We start from the raw sequence: 19,363 nt of genomic DNA, 5'->3' as shown, positions 1-19,363 counted from the left end.
TATTTTTAAATGGAGTTCCCCGGTTGTAGACTCCCTAACCTGGGCAAACGGGATACCTGCATCTACCCTGTCTGCTCCTTTAAGCGTTTTGTAGGTTTAAACTAGATCGTTCTTTGAAACTCTAAAGAATCAATACACAGCTGGCTCAATCCCTCTTTACGACAGGGATGCCACTGCAGGAATCAGTTTGGTAAACCTTCGCTACACTTCCGCGACAGCAAAAATATCTTTCTCAAGGTAAGGAGACTAAAACAGCACACAGTACTCCAGGTGCAGTCTAACCAAGCTCCTATATATAGGAAAATTTCACTATTCCTGTTCTCAAATCTTCTTGTGATAAAGGCTAACATTCCATTAACCTTCCTAACAGCTTGCTGCCAGCTGTATGTTAGTTTTCACTGACTTATTAACAAGGACACCCAAAGCCCTTTGTGCATCCATATTTTCCAACCTCTCACCATTTACTGAAGTACTCTGCACATCTATTCCACCTGCCAAAGTAGATAGTTTCACATTTTATCTTCCATTTGCCATGTTCTTGCTCAAACACTAAGTCTGTCCAAATTCTTCCTGAAAGTGTTTCCATCTTCCTCACAACATACATTCTTGTTTCACTTTGTATCATCTGGAAATTGAGAAATATTACGTATGAACCCCAAGTCTAAATCATTGATATAAATTGTGAATAGCTGGGGCCCAAGTACTAGTCCTTGTGGAACTCCACTAGTCACAGTCTGCCACTGTGAGAAAGATCCATTTATTCATCAACTCTCTGTTTTCTCTGTTAGCCAATCCTTAATCCATGCAGTACATTACCTCCTTTACCAGATACTTTAAAATTGCTAGCCACTCTTCTGTGGGAGACCCTTATCAAAACCTTCTGAAAATCCAAATATTCTACAGGACTTGGGTCTGTCTCTCTCTCTTTCTATTAAATTCTGCAGCTTGCTTAAGAGGAAGAGCTAGGCACTTTTGCATCTGGCACTTCTAACGGTCTGAGATAACAAGGTGTAGAGCTGGATGAACACAGCAGGCCAAACAGCATCTTAGGAGCAGGAGGGCTGACGTTTCAGACCTAGACCCTTCTTCAGCAAAATGTCAGCCTTCCTGCTCCTCTGATGCTGCTTGGCCTGCTGTGTTCATCCAGTTCTACACCTTGTTATCTCAGATTCTCCAGCACCTGCAGTTCCTACTATCTCTGAAACACTTCTAACGGCCTTTTCTGTTATTAATTACCCACTTATTTAAATCGTGAATCTATTGTTATGGCATTTTACTTTTGAAATTTGTGGGTTGTTGTGGCAAAACTCATTGATCTGAAATTCGATTATTAGCACCCTCTGCCACCAAATTGAGAGAAAAATGAAATTAGGCCCACTTCTCCATTCCTCGACGTAAGACCCCAATTTAAAGTGGCTGGTTAGACCTCAGCTAGACTAGTGTAGTGTCATGATGAAGGATGAGAGGTGACTTGAGAGAGGTGTACCAAACCATCAGAGGTATAGACGGAGTGAGCAGCCAGAGACTTTCTCCTAGGGTGGAGGTAGCTATTATGGGAGGACATAGTTTTAAAGTGAGTGGAGGTATGCATAGGAATGTCAGAGGTAGGTTCTTTACTCAGAGAGTGGTAAAGGTGTAGAATGCATTGCCGGAGAGGGTAGTGGAGTCGGCCTCATTAGGGGCATTTAAGCGGCTATTAGATTGGCATATGGATGATCGTATAATGTAGGGCTTGAGGTTAGATAGATCTTAGGATTAGGGTAAAAGTTCGGCACAACATCATGGGTCGAAGAGTCTGTACTGTGCTGTACTGTTCTATGTTCTAATGTAGCTTAAGGTGTTCAGACCTTGGAGAGGCCATGAGGAAATTTACCATATGCAGTGATCCTGGGGAGGAGGGCATTCAGATAAATGGAGTGGCTGCAGAAACGGGGGCAACTTAATTAACATGCTGAGTGCCAGAAAGCGGGGACGAAACAGTTTCTTTTCTGGTGCAGGTAACTAGAACAGATATATATATCTTTCAAAAACTGGCGAAAAAGAGATTTTTTCATGATAGAGATAATGGGAACTGCAGGTGCTGGAGAATCCAAGATAATAAAATGTGAGAGATAATGGGAACTGCAGATGCTGGAGAATTCCAAGATAATAAAATGTGAGGCTGGATGAACACAGCAGGCCAAGCAGCATCTCAGGAGCACAAAAGCTGACGTTTCGGGCCTAGACCCTTCATTAGAGTGAAGATCTAGGCCTGAAACGTCAGCTTTTGTGCTCCTGAGGTGCTGCTTGGCCTGCTGTGTTCATCCAGCTCCACACTTTGTTATCTTTTTTCATGATAGGTTGTGATCTGGAGCAAGTTCAAATAACTTTCAAACGCCACCCAATTGAATATAGTTTTACAAATCTGACATTTGCTGGGATCTGGGAAAAGAACAAGGGAATTGTGACAAACTGGATAGGTCTTTAAGGAGCTAGTTATATCGCAATGGGGTGAACATGCTGTATATAAAATGTGGAACAGGGATTCACTAGACATTCACATTTGCTGTCTAACAAGCATTGTCATTAACAGAAAGAACTTTGGCTTCGCTTTCCTTCTTGGGCCAGCAGTAGGGTTTGAACTGTCATTTCCCTGCACTGTCCAATCTGACAGGCCTGGGCTCCTCCTATCCTTTGTATCTTGTGCAATGGTCCATGTAATTTCCAGGATTCCATAATAAAAATACTTTGTTATTTGTTTGTCTGGACTGTGTTGAATGTAAAGTTGTCTCAGCCTTACCAGACCATAGAGCTGCCCTCTCAACAGGGGCAGAGAGATGACGGGTAGTGGTTTAACCTGAGGGTCACTGTGGTGATGCAAGGGGGCAGATTGGGAAGGAGCAGTCTTCATGGTAATCTCAGCTGGTGCAGGAACTGAACCCACGCTGTTGGCATCACTCTGCATTGCAAACTAAGTGGGTGGATGCCACCTGGTGCACACAGAAGAGGCTAGTGCACTTGTTGTACTTGTTTCAGTGACAGTGATGGGCACCATGTGTGTGTGTGTGTGTGTGTGCCCTCAGACCAATCGGGCATACAAGAAGGATGTCACCGGCAGTGGCCCTTTTCAGGTGACTTCACTCGATGAAGGAGCAGTGCTATGAAAACTTGTGATTTCAAGTAAACCCGTTGGACTATAACCTGGTGTTGTGTGACTTCTGACCTTGTCCATCCCAGTCCAACACTGGCACCTCTACGTCATAATTTCTGTAGTGCATGGAGCCCAAGATGCTTCATTACTGTGAGTGTTACACCACTTTATATTATTGCAATGCCCTGTCCAATGGCATGGTTCTGGCTCGTAACCCTGTGCCATGGAACTCAACTCTGAGGTGAACATCACCCAGTGAGGCTCCAGGGCCTCATTCTGGTTTGGCACTGGCAGGTTCTTTCCTTTAATTTCAAAAACATACTTTATTCATGAAAAATCTTTAACACATACATAGTCTTCAGGGCAGTTCAATGCTGTACAGTCTTTGCATATTCAATGAAGAAAATTTCAAGATGTTTCTTACTTATACACATATATTTGAGGCACTGCAAGGGTCTGATAACCGAAACATTGTACTTTGGCAGAAAGTCTTTAGATGGTGGTCATTCCCAACTGCACCTTAGTGCAGGTGCCCCAAGCTTTAATGTGTCCCTCAGCACGTAGTCCTGGGGACCTTGGGATGTGACAGTCTGCAACATCAGGGCAAGGCCAACCCCTTGCTTTGGAAGACCAACAAGTTTCGGACAGACCAGGGACTGTCTTTCACCAAGTTGATGGTCCTCCCGGCACAGTTGATTTTTATCTCAGTGTGCATGTCGGGGGGCAGAACGTAGAGCAGAGTCCTGCATCATGGAGCTGCTCGGGATGAACCTCGACAAAAATCCATTGCATTTTCCTCCAGAGATAATGGGAACTGCAGATGCTGGAAAATCCAAGATAACAAAGTGTGGGGCTGGATGAACACAGCAGGCCGAGATGCTGCTTGGCCTGCTGTGTTCATCCAGCCCTACACTTTGTTATCTTGGCATCTTCCTCCAGACTTCCTTTGCAGAGGCACAGGCTAGAAGCAGCCGCTTTGAGGATAGCATGTGGCAGCACAGAGAGTCTGGGCGCACATGAAAGATCTCACAGGACGTGCCCTTCTCACCATCAACCAAGTGAGGTCCTGGTGCTTTTTGGAACATTCTGGTGATGGGGGCATTCTGCCAAATGACTTTCACAGTCTGCTCAGGGAACAACCGACAGGATCAACCCTCTCCTTTTCCCGTGGGGTCCCGAGAAAGCTACATGCTGACCACTTCCTGATGGACAATTGGTCAAAGGCTGTTTTTCCTGGCAAATTTCTCCAATAAGGACAGCCTCTGCCACATTTGCAGAGGAAAATAATGGGCTGAGAAGGTGCATGATTTGCTGGTCTCTATTTTGTCTGGAGTCTCTCCTCAGTCAACTGAGCTTTTCATTGTGCTCACGTCTATCGATACCCCTCTAAACAGTCAGCCTCTGGAAATCAGGTTTGTCAATGACTTTGTTTAGCTCACCATACAAATAGGTCTCTAGGTGTACAGCTGTTATTCATCCATTAACATAGCTGGGACAGGGCGGATGCCATTGGCTTAGCAATGAGTGTGTGCTGATGGAATTAGCACACTCTCCAATCTCTGAATTGCTGACCTTTGCCTCATCAAAAGATACTGAGGATACGTCCAAGATGGAAAGGTGGAAATGATCCAGCCTTTTCTCCTGAGATAACAAGGTGTAGTGCTGGATGAACACAGCAGGCCAAGCAGCATCACAGGAGCAGGAAGGCTGACGTTTTGGGTCAACACTAGCATCAACGTTAGCCTTCCTGCTCCTCTGATGCTGCTTGGCCTGCTGTGTTCCTCCAGCTCTACACACCTTGTTATCTCAGATTCTCCAGCATTGGCGGCTCCGACTATCTCTGAAACAGCCTTTTCTCCTGCCTTGTGTATGTTGTTCTGGTTTCCCCAGTTTAGAAGATTACACTGAAAATTCAGGATTGGCACCGTAGTGCTCTCAGTCAAGTTGCTGTCAAAGTGTTAAACACAGCAGATGGTGGAATTTGAAATCAATAAATATATCTGGAATTAAGACTAATGATGACCAAGGATCAATTGTCAATTATCAGGGGAAAAAAACCCATCTGGTTACTAATGCCCTTTAGGGAAGGAAACTGCCATCCTTGCCTGGTCTGGCCTACATGTGACTCCAGACCCACAGCAATGTGGTTGACTCTTAACCGTCCTCTGGGCAATAAATGCCAGTGATGCCCACATCCTGTGAATGAATAAAGGAAAAATAAAGATGCTGCAGACCCGCTGAGCTTTTCTAGCAACTTCTGTTCTTGTTGCAGTCCAGCCACACTCTCTCACTCAGCGTGGACATCACAGCAGCCACTTTTGTGGCTCTTGTTATGATTTCAGCCTCAGTGACAGATTGTTGTAAGTGCGGAACCTAGATTTGTGAAGCCATCAACAACCTCCAGTGTAACACTGTCAGTGATAGATGGCGACATAACGTCCTGAAATACTCATCTGTGCAAGGTCTATAATCATCCATCCTTCACTGGAATTGTTCCAGGCTTAACCCAAGTTCAAAAGTTGCACTACAACTATTCAAGTGAGTCAACTTTTACATGTTTATTACCAAGCTGTGTTGAAATCACAGTGACAAGCATTCGTATGAGATTTGAAAGATCATGAGCTTTGCCCTGGTTGGGGTGATTGTAAGGATAACCTGTTATTGATTGGAAGGACAGGGGATGGAAATTGCAGGGAACAGGACGGCATTCTGTGATGGAAGATATGGGCTGGAAATTCTGCTGAAATCTGGGCTGAAAGAATAAAATCCTGTACTTAAAGAAGCACCGTTGCAATAATGATACTAATTTCACCAGCCCAGGCCATCACAGAAGCCAGCCTTCCATCCACGGACTCCATTTACTTGGCTCACTGCTGGAGAAAGGCTGCCATCATCATCAAAGACCCATCGCACCCTCGGAATGCTCTCCTACAACCTCTTCCATCAGGCAAAAGATCGAGAAGCTTGAACACATGCACCAGCAAGTTTAGAACAGCTTCTTCCCAGCCATTATTAGACTGATGAATGAACTGTCTAGCCTCAAATAATGCTGATCTTGCTAGTGTCAATAAATGTGGAACTGCAGTCCTTTCTGTCTCCTGATCTTGCATAGTTCTCACCATGTGCAATGTAACCTGTATACCTCTGCCTAAGTCTTTTTATAGCAACTTTTGATCTGGACATCTTCGCTTTCTATGATCTGCCTGCACTGCTCGTAAACAAAGCTTTTCACTGTACTCCAGTACACGTAATAATAAATCAAGCAATCAAATATTTTGCAGGTCCCATTCATTTCCTGAATCATATTGTGAATAACATGATAAGATGCAGGAGCAGTAGGCCATTCAGCCCAGTAAATCTACTTTGCTATTCAATGTGATTGTGATCATTCTGACAGTCCTCAATTCCACTTTTCTGACTTTTCCCCATGACCCTTTTCTCCCTGTAACATCAGTATCTTTTAAAAACGTTCTTTTGATGTCTTTCTTATTAATTGAAGTAACTCTGGAATTGGGGATTGAAAAGGTTGGTTAAGTGGACACAGCCATTGGATGCACAAGGTCCCACATCAAATCCTCTGGGAATTTGGCCAACACACAGTTGGTAACTGCCTGCATCACGAGGGTGAGACACGTGTCAACTTGGTTACTAGGACCTTCCAGACGTTACACTTTAATAACTCACTGTTGTAGAGCTTGAGAAAAACATGCACAAAAATTACGGTGTTCTTCACAACAGTACATTATTATTTATATATCGATTTCCAGTTAATAGCTTCCACGCTTGATAAAGCTGTCAATAGTTGACTCGTTTGGAAGAGTTCCCACAGATGGCCAAGTTGGGAGTTCCTGATGTTTGGACTCTTGGCCCAAAACTTCACACCTGCCTATCACTGGCATTTACTGTATCACGAGGGTAGCTGGAATTTGCAACATGATCAGTTGTAATCACTGTATTCCTTTAAAACTGTCAAGCACCTCTGCACCCTGGAATGTTGCGGTCAGTCTGAGAGTCTCCGAAAAGAATGAAGGAATTGATAAGGTTGCAAACACATACATTGGGGAGAATTAATTTACAATTTTATTTTACACATAATGCACAGGTGAAAATCCCCTCACAGGTCTTGCAAACAAACATCTTTATTTTAAAAAACATTTTGATAATGACTGTCCTTTAATATTGAAAATTGACCCTAAATTGTTTTACTGAAATGCTAAATACATAGATGTTATGTCCTGTGTTTAGCAGGTGTTAATGGAACGAGACTCTGTAAATTGGTCTCGGTCATTCTATACTGATTAAGGATCTGTTTATATGAATGGTGTCATTGTGCAACATAAACCTCAGTGTAGATTTTTTGCAGCTTCATGTTAAAACTGGTACGTGTGAAAATGGTTGTGATGGGTCTTAATGTATGAGCTATTATTCCATTGTGTTTTTGTCTTGTCTATTTTGCCTCCATCAAAGAAATTAAACAAAAGCAAAATTCTATCTGCAGACTCCCAGTTTGTGCTGGATTTTGCAGCACATTCAGTCTAAAATGTGTCATGAAGATTTGGCTCACATTTTTTTGCGAGACTTCTTACCTAAACGATACAAGCACAGAAACTTGGCACATGTGTAGGCCATTCGGCCCGTCAAGTCTGCTCCATTATTGAATACAATCATGGCTGATCTACTACCTCAATGCCACATTCACATTTTATCTCTATTCTCCTTTAAATACACATTTTGATCTCTTTCTTGAATGTATTAAGTGAGCCAGCCACCATAGTCTATAGGGTAGTGAATTCCACGGGTTGATCACCCTCTGAGTAAAGAAATGTTTCTTCATTTCAGTCCTAAATGGCCTATCCCATGTCCTGAGACTGTGATCCCTGGTTCTAGGCTCCTGGAACATCCAAAGGGTCCAGACCTGAAACGTCAGCTTTCCTGCTCCTCTGATGCTGTTTGGCTTGCTGTGTTCATCCAGCTCTACATCTTGTTATCTCTCTACATCCAAGCTGTCCAGCCCTGTCATAATTTTATGTTCTATTCAGTTAAACTTGAAAGGGTGCAGAAAACATTTACAAGGAAGTTGCCAGGGTTGGAGGGTTCGAGCTATTCAGAGGGGCTGAATAGGTTAGAGCTATTTTTCCTGGAGCATTGGAGGCTGAGGGGTGACTTCATAGAGGCTTATAAAATCAGGAGGGGCATGGTTAGGGTGAAAAGACAATGTCTTTTCCCCAAGGGAGCAGAATCCAAAACTGGAAGGCATAGGTTTAAGGTGAGAGGAGAAAGTTTTAAAATGGACTGAAGGGGAAACTTTTTCATGCAGAGGTGGTGTGTGCATAGAATGAGCTGCCAGAGAAACTGGTGGAGGCAGGTACAATTACAACATTTAAAAGGCACCCGAATGGATACATGAATAGGTCGGGTTTAGAGGGATGTGGCCATATGCTGACAAACGGGACTAGATTAATTTAGGGCATCTGACCAGCATTGACGAGTTGGAGTGAAGGGCCTGTTTCCATGCTGTACAGCTCTATGGCTGTAGGAGAGCTTCTCTCACTCTTCTAAACTGTAGTGAAAACAGGCCCAGGCAAAGCAATCGCTCCTCACAAAACACTCCTGCCATCCCAGGTTTCAGCCAAATGCACTCCATTTCCAGCGAGGATGTCCTTTCTAAAGTAGGATCCATCCTAACATTTAAAATATAACAAGCCTATCTCACCGTTCACCGTTCAACAAGGTCACCCTCTGAGTGGAGATAATGGCTGCTCTGCCCAGACCTCAACTGCTCTTCAGTACCAGCTCAGCACAGCCCTCAACTCCCTAATATTTCAACTTCAGGTCTGTTAACCAACGTCACCCAAAGTGGCAATGGGGCCAAAATTTGGTTTCCTCTTGAGTAATGAGGGGAAGATCCATCAGGATTCCCACTCGGTGAATTACCGACTAAAATATTAACATCTGCTCAACACTGGAAATATGCGATGAACAAGCATCTTTAACACGGTACTATGTCGCAAGATGCCTTACAGGCACATTATAAAAGACCAATGCTTGACGCAGGAAGATAGGACTTGTGACCAACAGCTTGTTCAAAGTGTTAGTTCTCAGGGACCATCCTGAAGGAGGAGAGATAGTGGTGAAATGGAGAGCATAGGAATAGCAGCCTAGACAACTGAAGGCACTACCGCTCAGGATGGGGTAGATCAGGGATGTAAAAGAAACAGAATTAGGGAACATGAAATCAGGCTGTAATGCTATCCATTGTTAAACTGTTTGCCAATACCCGTGTGTGTGTGTGTGTGTGTGTGTGTGTGTGTGTGTGTGTGTGTGGGGGGGGGGGGGGGGGGGGGGTGGTCACAGTATTGGAAATATCATGCTTACAAGTGCAGGCAGGCTGTGAATTTTCAGGAACTCACCTCCTGTCTTCCCAAAACCTGTCCACCATCTTCAAGACACATGTCAAAGGTGCGATGAAATACCCCTCAATTCTCTGGACAAGTGCAACTCACACACAAGCAATTGGTGTCATCCTGAACAAAATATTCTGACTGATGACACCCCATCCACCACCATTTGTGTTCACTCTCTCCACAATTTGCCAACAGCGGCTCCAGTAAACTGCAGCAACAAGCTAAGGCTCTTTTAACAGCACCTTTTAAAACTTGCAGCAACTACAACCTAGGATCATCAACAGATATTCAGAAACACACTATCATATCACCACATATTGTCTTGACTTAGAAATAAATATATTGCTGTTCCTTCACAGTCACTAGGTAAAAAACCTGGAACACCCTTCCTAACAGTTTGGGGTTACCAATATAAATAGAATGCAGTGTTCTAGACATGCATCATCATAAGTCCATAAGACCATAAATCAAAGCAGGCCATTCAGCCCATTGAGTCTGCACCGCTATTCAATCGTGGCTGATAAGTTTCTCAACCCCATTCTCCTACCTTTTCTCCACAACCTTTGATTTCCTTAGCAATCAAGGACCTATCTATCTCTGTCTTACATATACTCAACGTCTCGGCTCCACAGCGTTCATGTGGCAATGAATTCCATAGATTCACCACTCTCTGGCTGAAGAAGTTTCTCCTTATCTCCATTCTAAAGGGTCTTCCCTTTACTCTAAGGCTGTGCCCTTGGGTCCTAGTCTCCTCTGTAATTGGAAACGTCTTCTCAATCTCCACTCTGTCCAGGCCTTTCAGTATTCTGTAAGTTTCAATTAGATTCCTCTCATCATTCTAAACTCCATTGAGTTTGGTCCCAGAGTCCTCAGATGTTCCTCATAAGCCTTTTATTTCTGGGATCATTCTTGTGAACCTCTTCTGGACCCATTCCAGGGCCAGTCCATCCTTCCTGAGCTATGGGGTCCAAAATTACTCACAATACTCTAACTGTGACCAAAGCTTTATAGAGCCTCAGAAGCACATCCCTGCTTTTATACTCTAGTCCTCTCGAAACAAATGACAACATTATATTTGCCTTTCTAACTACCTACTCAACCTGCAAGTTAACCTTAAGAGAATCTTGGACTAAAACTCCTAAATCCCTTCGCACTTCAATTTTGTGAATTTTCACTCCATTTAGAAAATAGTCAATGCCTCTGATATTCTTACAAAAATACATAGCCTCACACTTTCCCACATTGAATTCTATGTGACACTTCTTTACACACTCCCCTAACTTGTCTAAATCCTTCTGCAGCCTCGCGCATCCTCAATACTACTTGACCATCTACCTATTTATGTATCATCTGCAAACTTAGGCAGAATGCCTGCAGTTCCTTCATCTAGATCACTAATATATAAAGTGAAAAGTTGTGATCCCAACATTGACCCTTGTGGAACACTACTAGTAACTGGCTTCTATCCTGAGAAGAACCCTCTTATCCCCACTCTCTGCTTTTTGCTAGGAAGCCAATCTTTTATTCATGCTAGCACCTTGCCTTTAACACCAAGGGCCCTTATCTTAGTCAGCAGCCTCCGGTGAGGCACCTTGTCAAAGGCCTTCTGGAGGTCTAAGTAGATAAAATCCATTGGCTCTCCTTGGTCTAACCTGCTCATTAGCTCCTCAAAGGATTTTAACAGATGTGTCAGGCTTTCTAAAAAGGAATGTGCAATAAACTTTGACCTGGCCAATGATACCCACAACCCAAGAAAGAATAAAAAATTGCTGAAAATGCAATGCCAGTGGAGACAGAAAACACAGTTAAATTTTCAAGATGAAATGAGTTCTGATAAAGGATCATTAACCTGAAACATTAACACTGTTTCTCTCGCCATATCTTTTTCCAGCCATTTTCTGGTTTTAGTCAGGTTTCCACTATCTATCGTATTTTGTTCTTTGCTGGGAACAGAAGGAAGCTTGGGTTAACATCTCACTGAGGGATGGTAAGTCATGGCACAGTGAGGTGCTCTCTCATTGCTGTACCCGTGAGTCATTTTCGATTATATGCTGAATACTCTGAAGTGCTGCTTGAACCTACAGTAATCAGAAACATGACTGTTACCTGCTGAGCTCTGGGTCAAACACTGAAAGAAAGCAAGAATAGCATTCCAGGTAATGAAAGCATAGTCTAGCATCTCTGCAGCAGGAGTTTGAAGGCTGAATGGTTTGAGTGGTGAATGAGGGTTGTTTTGGTTCAGGACTTGTAGAGTCAACAATATTGAAGCTCTGCAACTCTGGCCTAAATGTTAGGTGACACGTAGGACGGATGACTGGCATTCAGAGTCAGGGATTGGAGGTGCCACAAAGAACCAACAAAGGTCACATTAATCTTACGTAAGCTTACAATTCATCCAAACCTGAATACAAAGTTTAACTCATGCAAATGATAACTGAGATAATATAGGCACTGCAAAGTGCTTGCAACTGTGCACTGTTGATTTGCAGGTTTACTCACCCACTGAATGCATCCCAGCTAAACTATGAACTCAATTTCAGCACACACATCCTTCAGTACAAGTCACTGAACGCTGAGTTACAGCTAGGTTTGCTCTCTCGCTCAGCCTGGGTCACAAATTGCCAACCTGCTAAATTAACTTGTGTACAAAAAGCCAGCGATCAAAACTGGGATCTTCCTTAACCAACCAGCTATTAAAGAATGATCCTTGTATTTATGTAGATTCTTTAATAGTCTTGGTAGTCTTTACAGTCAATAAAGTATATTTTTGATGTGCTACATTTTAATAGGTGCAGTTTGTGCATAGCAAGCTCCTGCTTACTGCAATGAGGTAACAACTGGATAATCTATTCCAGTGGTTTTGGTTGAAGGATAAGCATCAGCCTGGACATCAGTAAGTAACAAATATTGGCTGATTTACTCTCAAGCTTTGGCTAATGATATCCATGACTGAGAGCTGTTACTCTTTTGTATCTGATATGATGTCAAAATGATGAATACGTTTCACTGTGGGTGATGAATTTTACCGCTGGGTTAGAAGTCAAATTAATTACCACAATGACAGCATTTCTATTAATTTGGCCCAAGTACTCTCCCCAATCTCCCACTGAACTGGCCTGCCTTACAACTGGTGATATTTATCGACAACAAGAACAGAAGTTGTTGGGAAAGCTCAGCAAATCTGCAGCATCTGTGGAGAGAAATCAGAATTAATATTTTGGGTCCCACTGGTGCTTCCTCAAAATGGAACTGGAGCCGAAGCATTAACTCTGATTTCTTTCCACAGATGTTTCCAGACCTGTTGCGCTTCTCCAACAATTTCTGTTCTTGTTTCTGATTTCCAGCATCCGCACTTCTTTTCAGCTTTAATTTGATATTTACAGTGATTTAATTTAACATCATTGAAATAGAATCATGAGAATTATACCATCACAACAACCTTGCTGTGAAAGATAGCCATTGCCCGGCCAAGAGTGATGGGATTCAGCGATGGGAGGGCGACAGGGTTAGGGGATGAGATTGGAGAGAGCTAATCATGAGTGTGTTGGCTTATATCTACCTTCCACCACCAGTCAGTTGACTTTCAGCCATTGATGCCAGTTCAGTGCCCAAATTGCAAACTCAGCAGAGCACAGTAGCATCAACCAAGACGCCCTTAGCAACTAGTTCTGCTGGAGCTCTGCCAGAGACCTTGAGGCTTGTCTGCAATATGTCCTTCTAAAACTGGAAAGGTGCACAATGTATTTTAGGAGAAAGGAGAATCGTGTAGTTTTTTTTACAAAAGAAAGTTTTTATATCCCTCTCTTTGTAAGTAACAGTACACTATTCATTTCAAGAATAACTCCAACTTCAAGCAAGTAGCCTTTGCAATTAGTTATGTGCTGTATGCAGAACTTTCTCCTTGCCTCTGTGAGACTACAGTGTTTCATTTTTTAAAAAATATATTTTGTCTGATATGCTGTAAACAAGATTAGTTGGGGGTTGGGGATATAGGGAGACCCATCTGGCTGGGTCATTGTTGAAGGGCAGTAGGAAACGTTGATAGTTTTTGCAGCTGAACAAAGAGCGCTGAGGAGTGCAAAGAGGAGACTCAGACAGAGTGTCGCCAGGCTGAATCTCTCCCACAAACTCACTTCTTTCCCCTATTGTTCTAACTGCCCTGCAGTCTCGGGCACAGCCTGTGAGCCATGACCTGAAACAGGAACAGCAAAATGCAATCGGACGTGAAAGTTAAGATTTCAGTTTTCAAAGCTGGAAGGGAGAAAAAACTGGAAGAAAACTTCAACGTTGCACGAATTAACACATTTTATCATTAACCAAGTCAAATTCTGTTAACAGTCCTATTTAACACCAGTTTTATCACTTTAGTGGCAATTTTAATATATATTGTATTATTTATACATATGACAATTTTTGTGTTTTTACGAGTAGATCTCAAGGAGAATTGCGAGTAAATGCACAAGAATTTGGAAATACAGTTGCAGAAATTTAGCATAATAAACGGGGACAGTAATTCCATACAAAAATACATTTAATCTAAACTTCTCATCAGCGTGGCAACTTCATTCCACTTGTATATTTTAAACCTAAATATGCTTCTAACCTTCTGTTTTGGATGCAGTGAAATTGTTACACATGGGGACATAGTCTGACTTCAAAAGTACATTTTAGAAGAAAGGTTTAGATCATATGCTATTTTTATCTCTGTGTTACAAGCAAATTTGGACAATGTGATTTCTCCATTTAGTACAAAAAAGGGCCAGTTTAGAAACACTTACCCACAAACCTAATTCATAAAACACAAAGTCAGTAATAATCAGGCATTAGGTACAGTCAGACCCACACTCCCAACCATAAAAAATGAATCAGGGCTATTCTGTAATATATCCATTCCATCTTCCCAGGGCTAGGCAACACAAGCAGATGTGATCTAAAATACCCGGTCCTCCCCCTTAAAATGTGTTGTCAAATTGTGTCCGTATGGGAACATGTACAAAATATATGTTGCAGCAATAGCCAACTATTTAAACACAGAATGCATGTTTTAAAACGTGTAGCCGGACTACAAGAGGAATATATCTATAGGTAATCTCTTTATAATGTGTTAACTGCTGTCCTGCAGTGCTAGAGCTTTTGCAGCTGGTTTATGTATTGCAATGCAGATATTGCTTTCAATGGAGAATCTCTCTCTCTCTCTGTGTGTATATTCCCGAAACCCTTTCCCTCTCTCCACCTCCTCCGAGTCTAGCTCCAAGCGTTTAGCAACTGCAAGCATTCCAACCATGCGAACTCCCTCCCCCCCCAAAAAAAACACAAGCAACAATACGGCTTTGCAGGTGTGCGGGTGTAAACTTTTTAAGAGGGGTTAAGGTGACAAATTAAAGGGCGATTTATCAGGGTGCAGATGATTGCCAGTTAATTGCAGGCTGTTCGGCGCCCTTGTAGTGCGGGTGATTGGCGTGTGGGTCGCCATGGCGACCGCCTGCACGGCGCCAGCTTGACAGGCGTCAAGGCTGTATGAATGGGTGACGTCACGGCCCTGGCGCCTGCCAGTCTGGAGGCTGCTTTTGGGGGGAGGAGGGAGGGACACATACACCAGTCCCTGGGAGTGCAAGAAAAGGAAAAAAAAATGCATCTTCACCTCCCTCGACAAAAAGTGCACAGTATCTGTTGGAAAAATTCCTTCTTCCTCCCCAAATCTGCACAGATTTAAAAACGCTTGCTTCTTACCAGTTTGCATCAAAAAATGACAAGCCTCCGCGGTAATCCCAGGATAAGCCTTTTCACAGTTTCATTTCACAGTTTATTTTCTCTGTTCTAAATGTTTCCATGCATCCCCTCATCTAATTTTATTTTCTCCCTCTCCCAATTCCTGCTTTTAAAATGCATATACTGTAATCTTTGGAAAATTCATTCATTCTCCTTCCCCCCCGTTTCTCTGAATTTGTATTTACCCCTAAATTCCCTTGTTGAAATGCACATAATCACTGGAAGATTCCTCTGTTCTACACCCCCATCTCACTTTCCCTCTTTAAATTTATTATTCCACCCGTTTTTAAATGCACATAATCTGGAAAATTCCTTAATTATGTCCCCTTTACTGTAGATTTGTTATTGGCTCCCAGTTTGCCCCTTAGAAATTTAAAAATCCTTCCATTTTCCCTCCCCCTTATTTAAAAATACTTGTTACAAGTTGCAAACAAGAACAAAATTGCAGCAATAGCAATTAGATCTTTCAGGGAAATCTCTTTCACATTGATCATCTACTTATTCCCCTCTATATTTTTTATTGCCGGCCCCATTTCTTTTCTCTAAACTTGTCACTGCTCTCAGTTTTCCCCTTTTCTGTGGAAAATCCCTTCATTCTCTTTTTAAAGAAACTTGTTACAAAAAGTCAGATAGAAGCACTTCAATAGTGGTTAGTGTCAACTTTTTGACAGTTTAATCATTGTTTTTATCTCTCAAGTTTAACTGCCCTCCTCTGAACTTTGTTATTGCTCCCTCTCTAAATTCCCATTTAGAATTACACCAAATATCTGGAAAATACCTTCATTTTCCTTCTTACAAATTGCAAAACAAAAATGCCTCTCAAGTGATTAATCTTCCACGGATAACATTGTGCTGTTTAATCATTCATTTTTCGTCTAAACTTTAACTACACTCCCCTCTAAAAAAGGTTATTTAGAAAAGCACTGAATCTGTGGAAAAAATGTTTCATTTCCCCTCAAGCTTACTTATTACTGATAGGAAAAATAAAAGTGTTTCAAAAAGTTATTTCACTGTTTAAATAATATTTTTCCTCTTAACTATAACTGTCCCCTTTTAAAACTTTGTTAAGCCTTAGCTCTGACATCTTGTTTTGTAAGGACAAGACAAAAACGTTTAGTTTTTAAAAAGTTTTAACTGAATAAGTTGACAGTTTTAACAACAAGAAGTTTACTGTGTGATTTTTGCTGTTAGATTCGTTTTGAATTTATATCGATCCTGGAAGTTATTCACAGTAATATAACACAATTTACGTAAAACGATAAATCCACTTTCCCCACGTCTATTTGGTTAAATTCCTCGTGGAGTTTACTTTTCTTGAATATAAATCTTAAAGCAAACATTTTAAACATTTTAACAGGAATGAAAGGGTTTTTAACTTAATGTAACGTCTCCTTACAGTCCAAAGATCGTCAAGCACTAGCTTCACCAAATTCCTCTATATTCTGTTTTGCAACATTCCGTTACATTTCAATACTTTCTAAATCTCTGCAGATCAATCTGTATTGCAATGCAAATACTGTTGTGTTGCGCACTTGGGATGGCAACATGATGCAACTTCAATTTTGCATTTTAATTTGTGAAGAGGAAAAATGTTTAGTCCCAGTTGAGATTTCAACTAGTTATTTTTGGCTAGTTATTCCCTGGTAATGCGTGCAGGGAAAAAAAAACGAGAAATCATTCAGAACCTTCAGTGAGCATCTGATGAGTTTACATTCTCATGAATTATGTCCCCACCCACGCCCTGGGGCGACCCCCACCTGCCGACCCCACTAGATACAAGCCAGCTGGATTCCCACATCTTCAGCAAAATATGTACTTTTTTCTCCCATTGAGGTCCCCCCCCCCCAAAATGCCCCCACTCGGCCAACTCTTGACAGATTTCAAAAGCTTGATGCAAACCAGGGTTCTCCATTGGCACACGGGACTGTAAACCACGCCTCATTTTGTTGCTGAAATTAGTTGTCATTTGCTGGGAGACATGGGCCTGGATTTCAGGATTTGAGAGACGCCCATTTTTTTCAGTGGAGCATAAAAGCTGACCGATAGCTCCAGAGTTGTCACAGCGATTTCTCTACTTCATCAGGTTTTTGGTGGTGTTTCTCCTCAACAAACGGATAATGAAAGTGGTCAGTGCCGCCTGCTCGCTCAAGCGCCAGGGCTGCACCCAGGAAGTGGTGCGCTGCCTGTCGGAGCAAAGCATCGCGATCGCTAAGTACAAAGTGTCCCCGCTCCTGGACGAGCAGATGAGCATGTTCCTGTACGACATGAACGGCTGCTACACCAAGCTGAAGGAACTGGTCCCCACGCTCCCCCAGAACAAAAAAGTCAGCAAAGTGGAGATCCTGCAGCATGTCATCGATTATATCTGGGACTTGCAGCTCGAGTTGGACGATCAGTCGGGAATGGGTTGTCAGGCAGCCGCTGGAACCGCAGGCCAGTCTCGGACACCTCTCAGTGCAGATGTTACAGGATTGTCAGCGGAGGTGAATACTGCTAATAAGTCCATGTATTAAATAATGCATTCAAAAAGTTAAGGCACTTAGTTAATGCTTAAAAGTAATCTAAGAAAATAGTTATGGTAATATTATTACTTACTTTTAGAAACCTTTAGTGTTTTAAATATTATCAAATGTGCACTTTAGCCTTATTATTTTGGAATAGATTTTAACTTACTTTGAGCGTACACGCCTACCTGGGATTGGACATCTGTTTTATTAATAGTGTTAATAACGTGAAGTAATTTCTGGGAAACTTATTTCCCTGTACACTCATCAAATAAGTTGAAAAAGAGAATAGTTCTCGCAGTATTGTGATTGGCAAGTTGACTTAACGATCCCCATTTTTTTTTCCTCCAATCTTTAGGCTCCCTGTGTGAGCAGTGATGACAGAATTCTGTGTCGCTGAATGGATTCACTTTACTTGCAGGTATGTACAAGATTTGTAACCACTTCCCAAGCGGAACTCGACTTGTCCCTCGTGTGAGGGTCAGGTTTCTTGGGCTTTGCTTGAACAATCGAAAGGCTGAAATCTGAACCCAAGTTCTCTGACAGTGTTGGCTAAAGTCGTGGCATCTCAGTGCTTACCGAGCTGTTCCAGTGCAATGGCGTGTTTCATATTGTTCTGTCTTTAATCTTGCGAATGGAAAGCATTTTAATTTTTTCTGTTTTCCCCGTCTCTATTTCAGGTATTCCAGATGCTAAAATATAACATGATCCGGTGGTGCTGGATTAACAGTACATCCATCCCGCAGTCCCTGGGAGAGGGAAAAGAGGAGAGCTGGAAGAAATTAAAATAGTCAGTGCTCCTGAGATGCTGCTTGGCCTGCTGTGTTCATCCAGCCTCATTTTATTATCATGTTATTGGGACTAATGTCTTTGATCACGGCACCAAGCGAGAGCAGATCTTGAGTTGATCGCCAGGCTCCAGGACTCTCGGCCCTTTTATTTTAGTCTTCCATCTGAACCCAGGTGGACGCGGGAACTAGGCGGAAGCACAGCAAAGTTTAGTAACTCTTCCTAGCGACGTGCCTAGCAACAGATTTAACTGCGTATAGCCGCGCCATCTCTTCTCAAAATGTGTTGTGTGCGCGCGAAATGCCACTACTCCACAGGCCATTAACGAGACACGCTGGACTCTAGAATTGAGATTGTATATTGCATCCTTAGAGATCTATGGGGGTGATTCAGTTGTAAGTTTTATACTTTGTAAGTGTGTATTGAATTGTTTACAACAATGTTGTACTAAAGATGATTTTTTTATTGATTTTTTTGACGAATTGATTAAAATAAAAACTAGTCAAATAATTAAACCTTGTTTTTTTGTGTGTGTACTTTCTGACATTACAAGGGCTCGAAAGAGGTGCACAGCGCCCAAAGAGTTTTAATGTAGCGACTCTCACTACACCCAGGGTCGGTGTAAAGCAATTAATGTTCCAGATTTCGTCAAATAATGAGGGATGTAGAGCGGCGATGCCGTTAATAGCGGCCCATATTCTGATTTATTAGCCCTTGACCGAAATAAATCATTTTAATGAAATGGGGGGGGGGTAGACTTTAACCAT

General features: G+C 42.3%; 1 protein-coding gene and 1 long non-coding RNA gene across 2 annotated transcripts in view; both read left to right on the top strand.

Moving 5' to 3' along the window:
* The window catches only part of LOC132210722 (uncharacterized), a 75,637-nt gene extending 68,032 nt beyond the window's left edge, over window positions 1-7,605 (top strand). The window contains exon 3 of the long non-coding RNA XR_009446902.1: window positions 5,946-7,605. This is a non-coding gene — a long non-coding RNA (uncharacterized LOC132210722). The remainder of the gene's footprint in view (window positions 1-5,945) is intronic.
* Window positions 7,606-17,344: 9,739 nt separating this feature from the next.
* Window positions 17,345-19,111, top strand: id1 (inhibitor of DNA binding 1, HLH protein). Its single transcript, XM_048550081.1, has 3 exons — window positions 17,345-17,786; window positions 18,166-18,228; window positions 18,488-19,111. The coding sequence occupies exons 1-2, from the start codon at window positions 17,421-17,423 to the stop codon at window positions 18,205-18,207; spliced, it is 408 nt and encodes a 135-aa protein (XP_048406038.1). The 5' UTR covers window positions 17,345-17,420; the 3' UTR covers window positions 18,208-18,228; window positions 18,488-19,111.
* The last annotated feature ends 252 nt before the right edge of the window (window positions 19,112-19,363 follow it).

Source organism: Stegostoma tigrinum, chromosome 19, assembly GCF_030684315.1.
Source record: "Stegostoma tigrinum isolate sSteTig4 chromosome 19, sSteTig4.hap1, whole genome shotgun sequence".
Classification (NCBI taxonomy): Eukaryota; Metazoa; Chordata; class Chondrichthyes; order Orectolobiformes; family Stegostomatidae; genus Stegostoma; species Stegostoma tigrinum.
The sequence above is the reverse complement of the archived record's forward strand: the minus strand, read 5'-3'. Positions and strand labels throughout refer to the sequence as shown.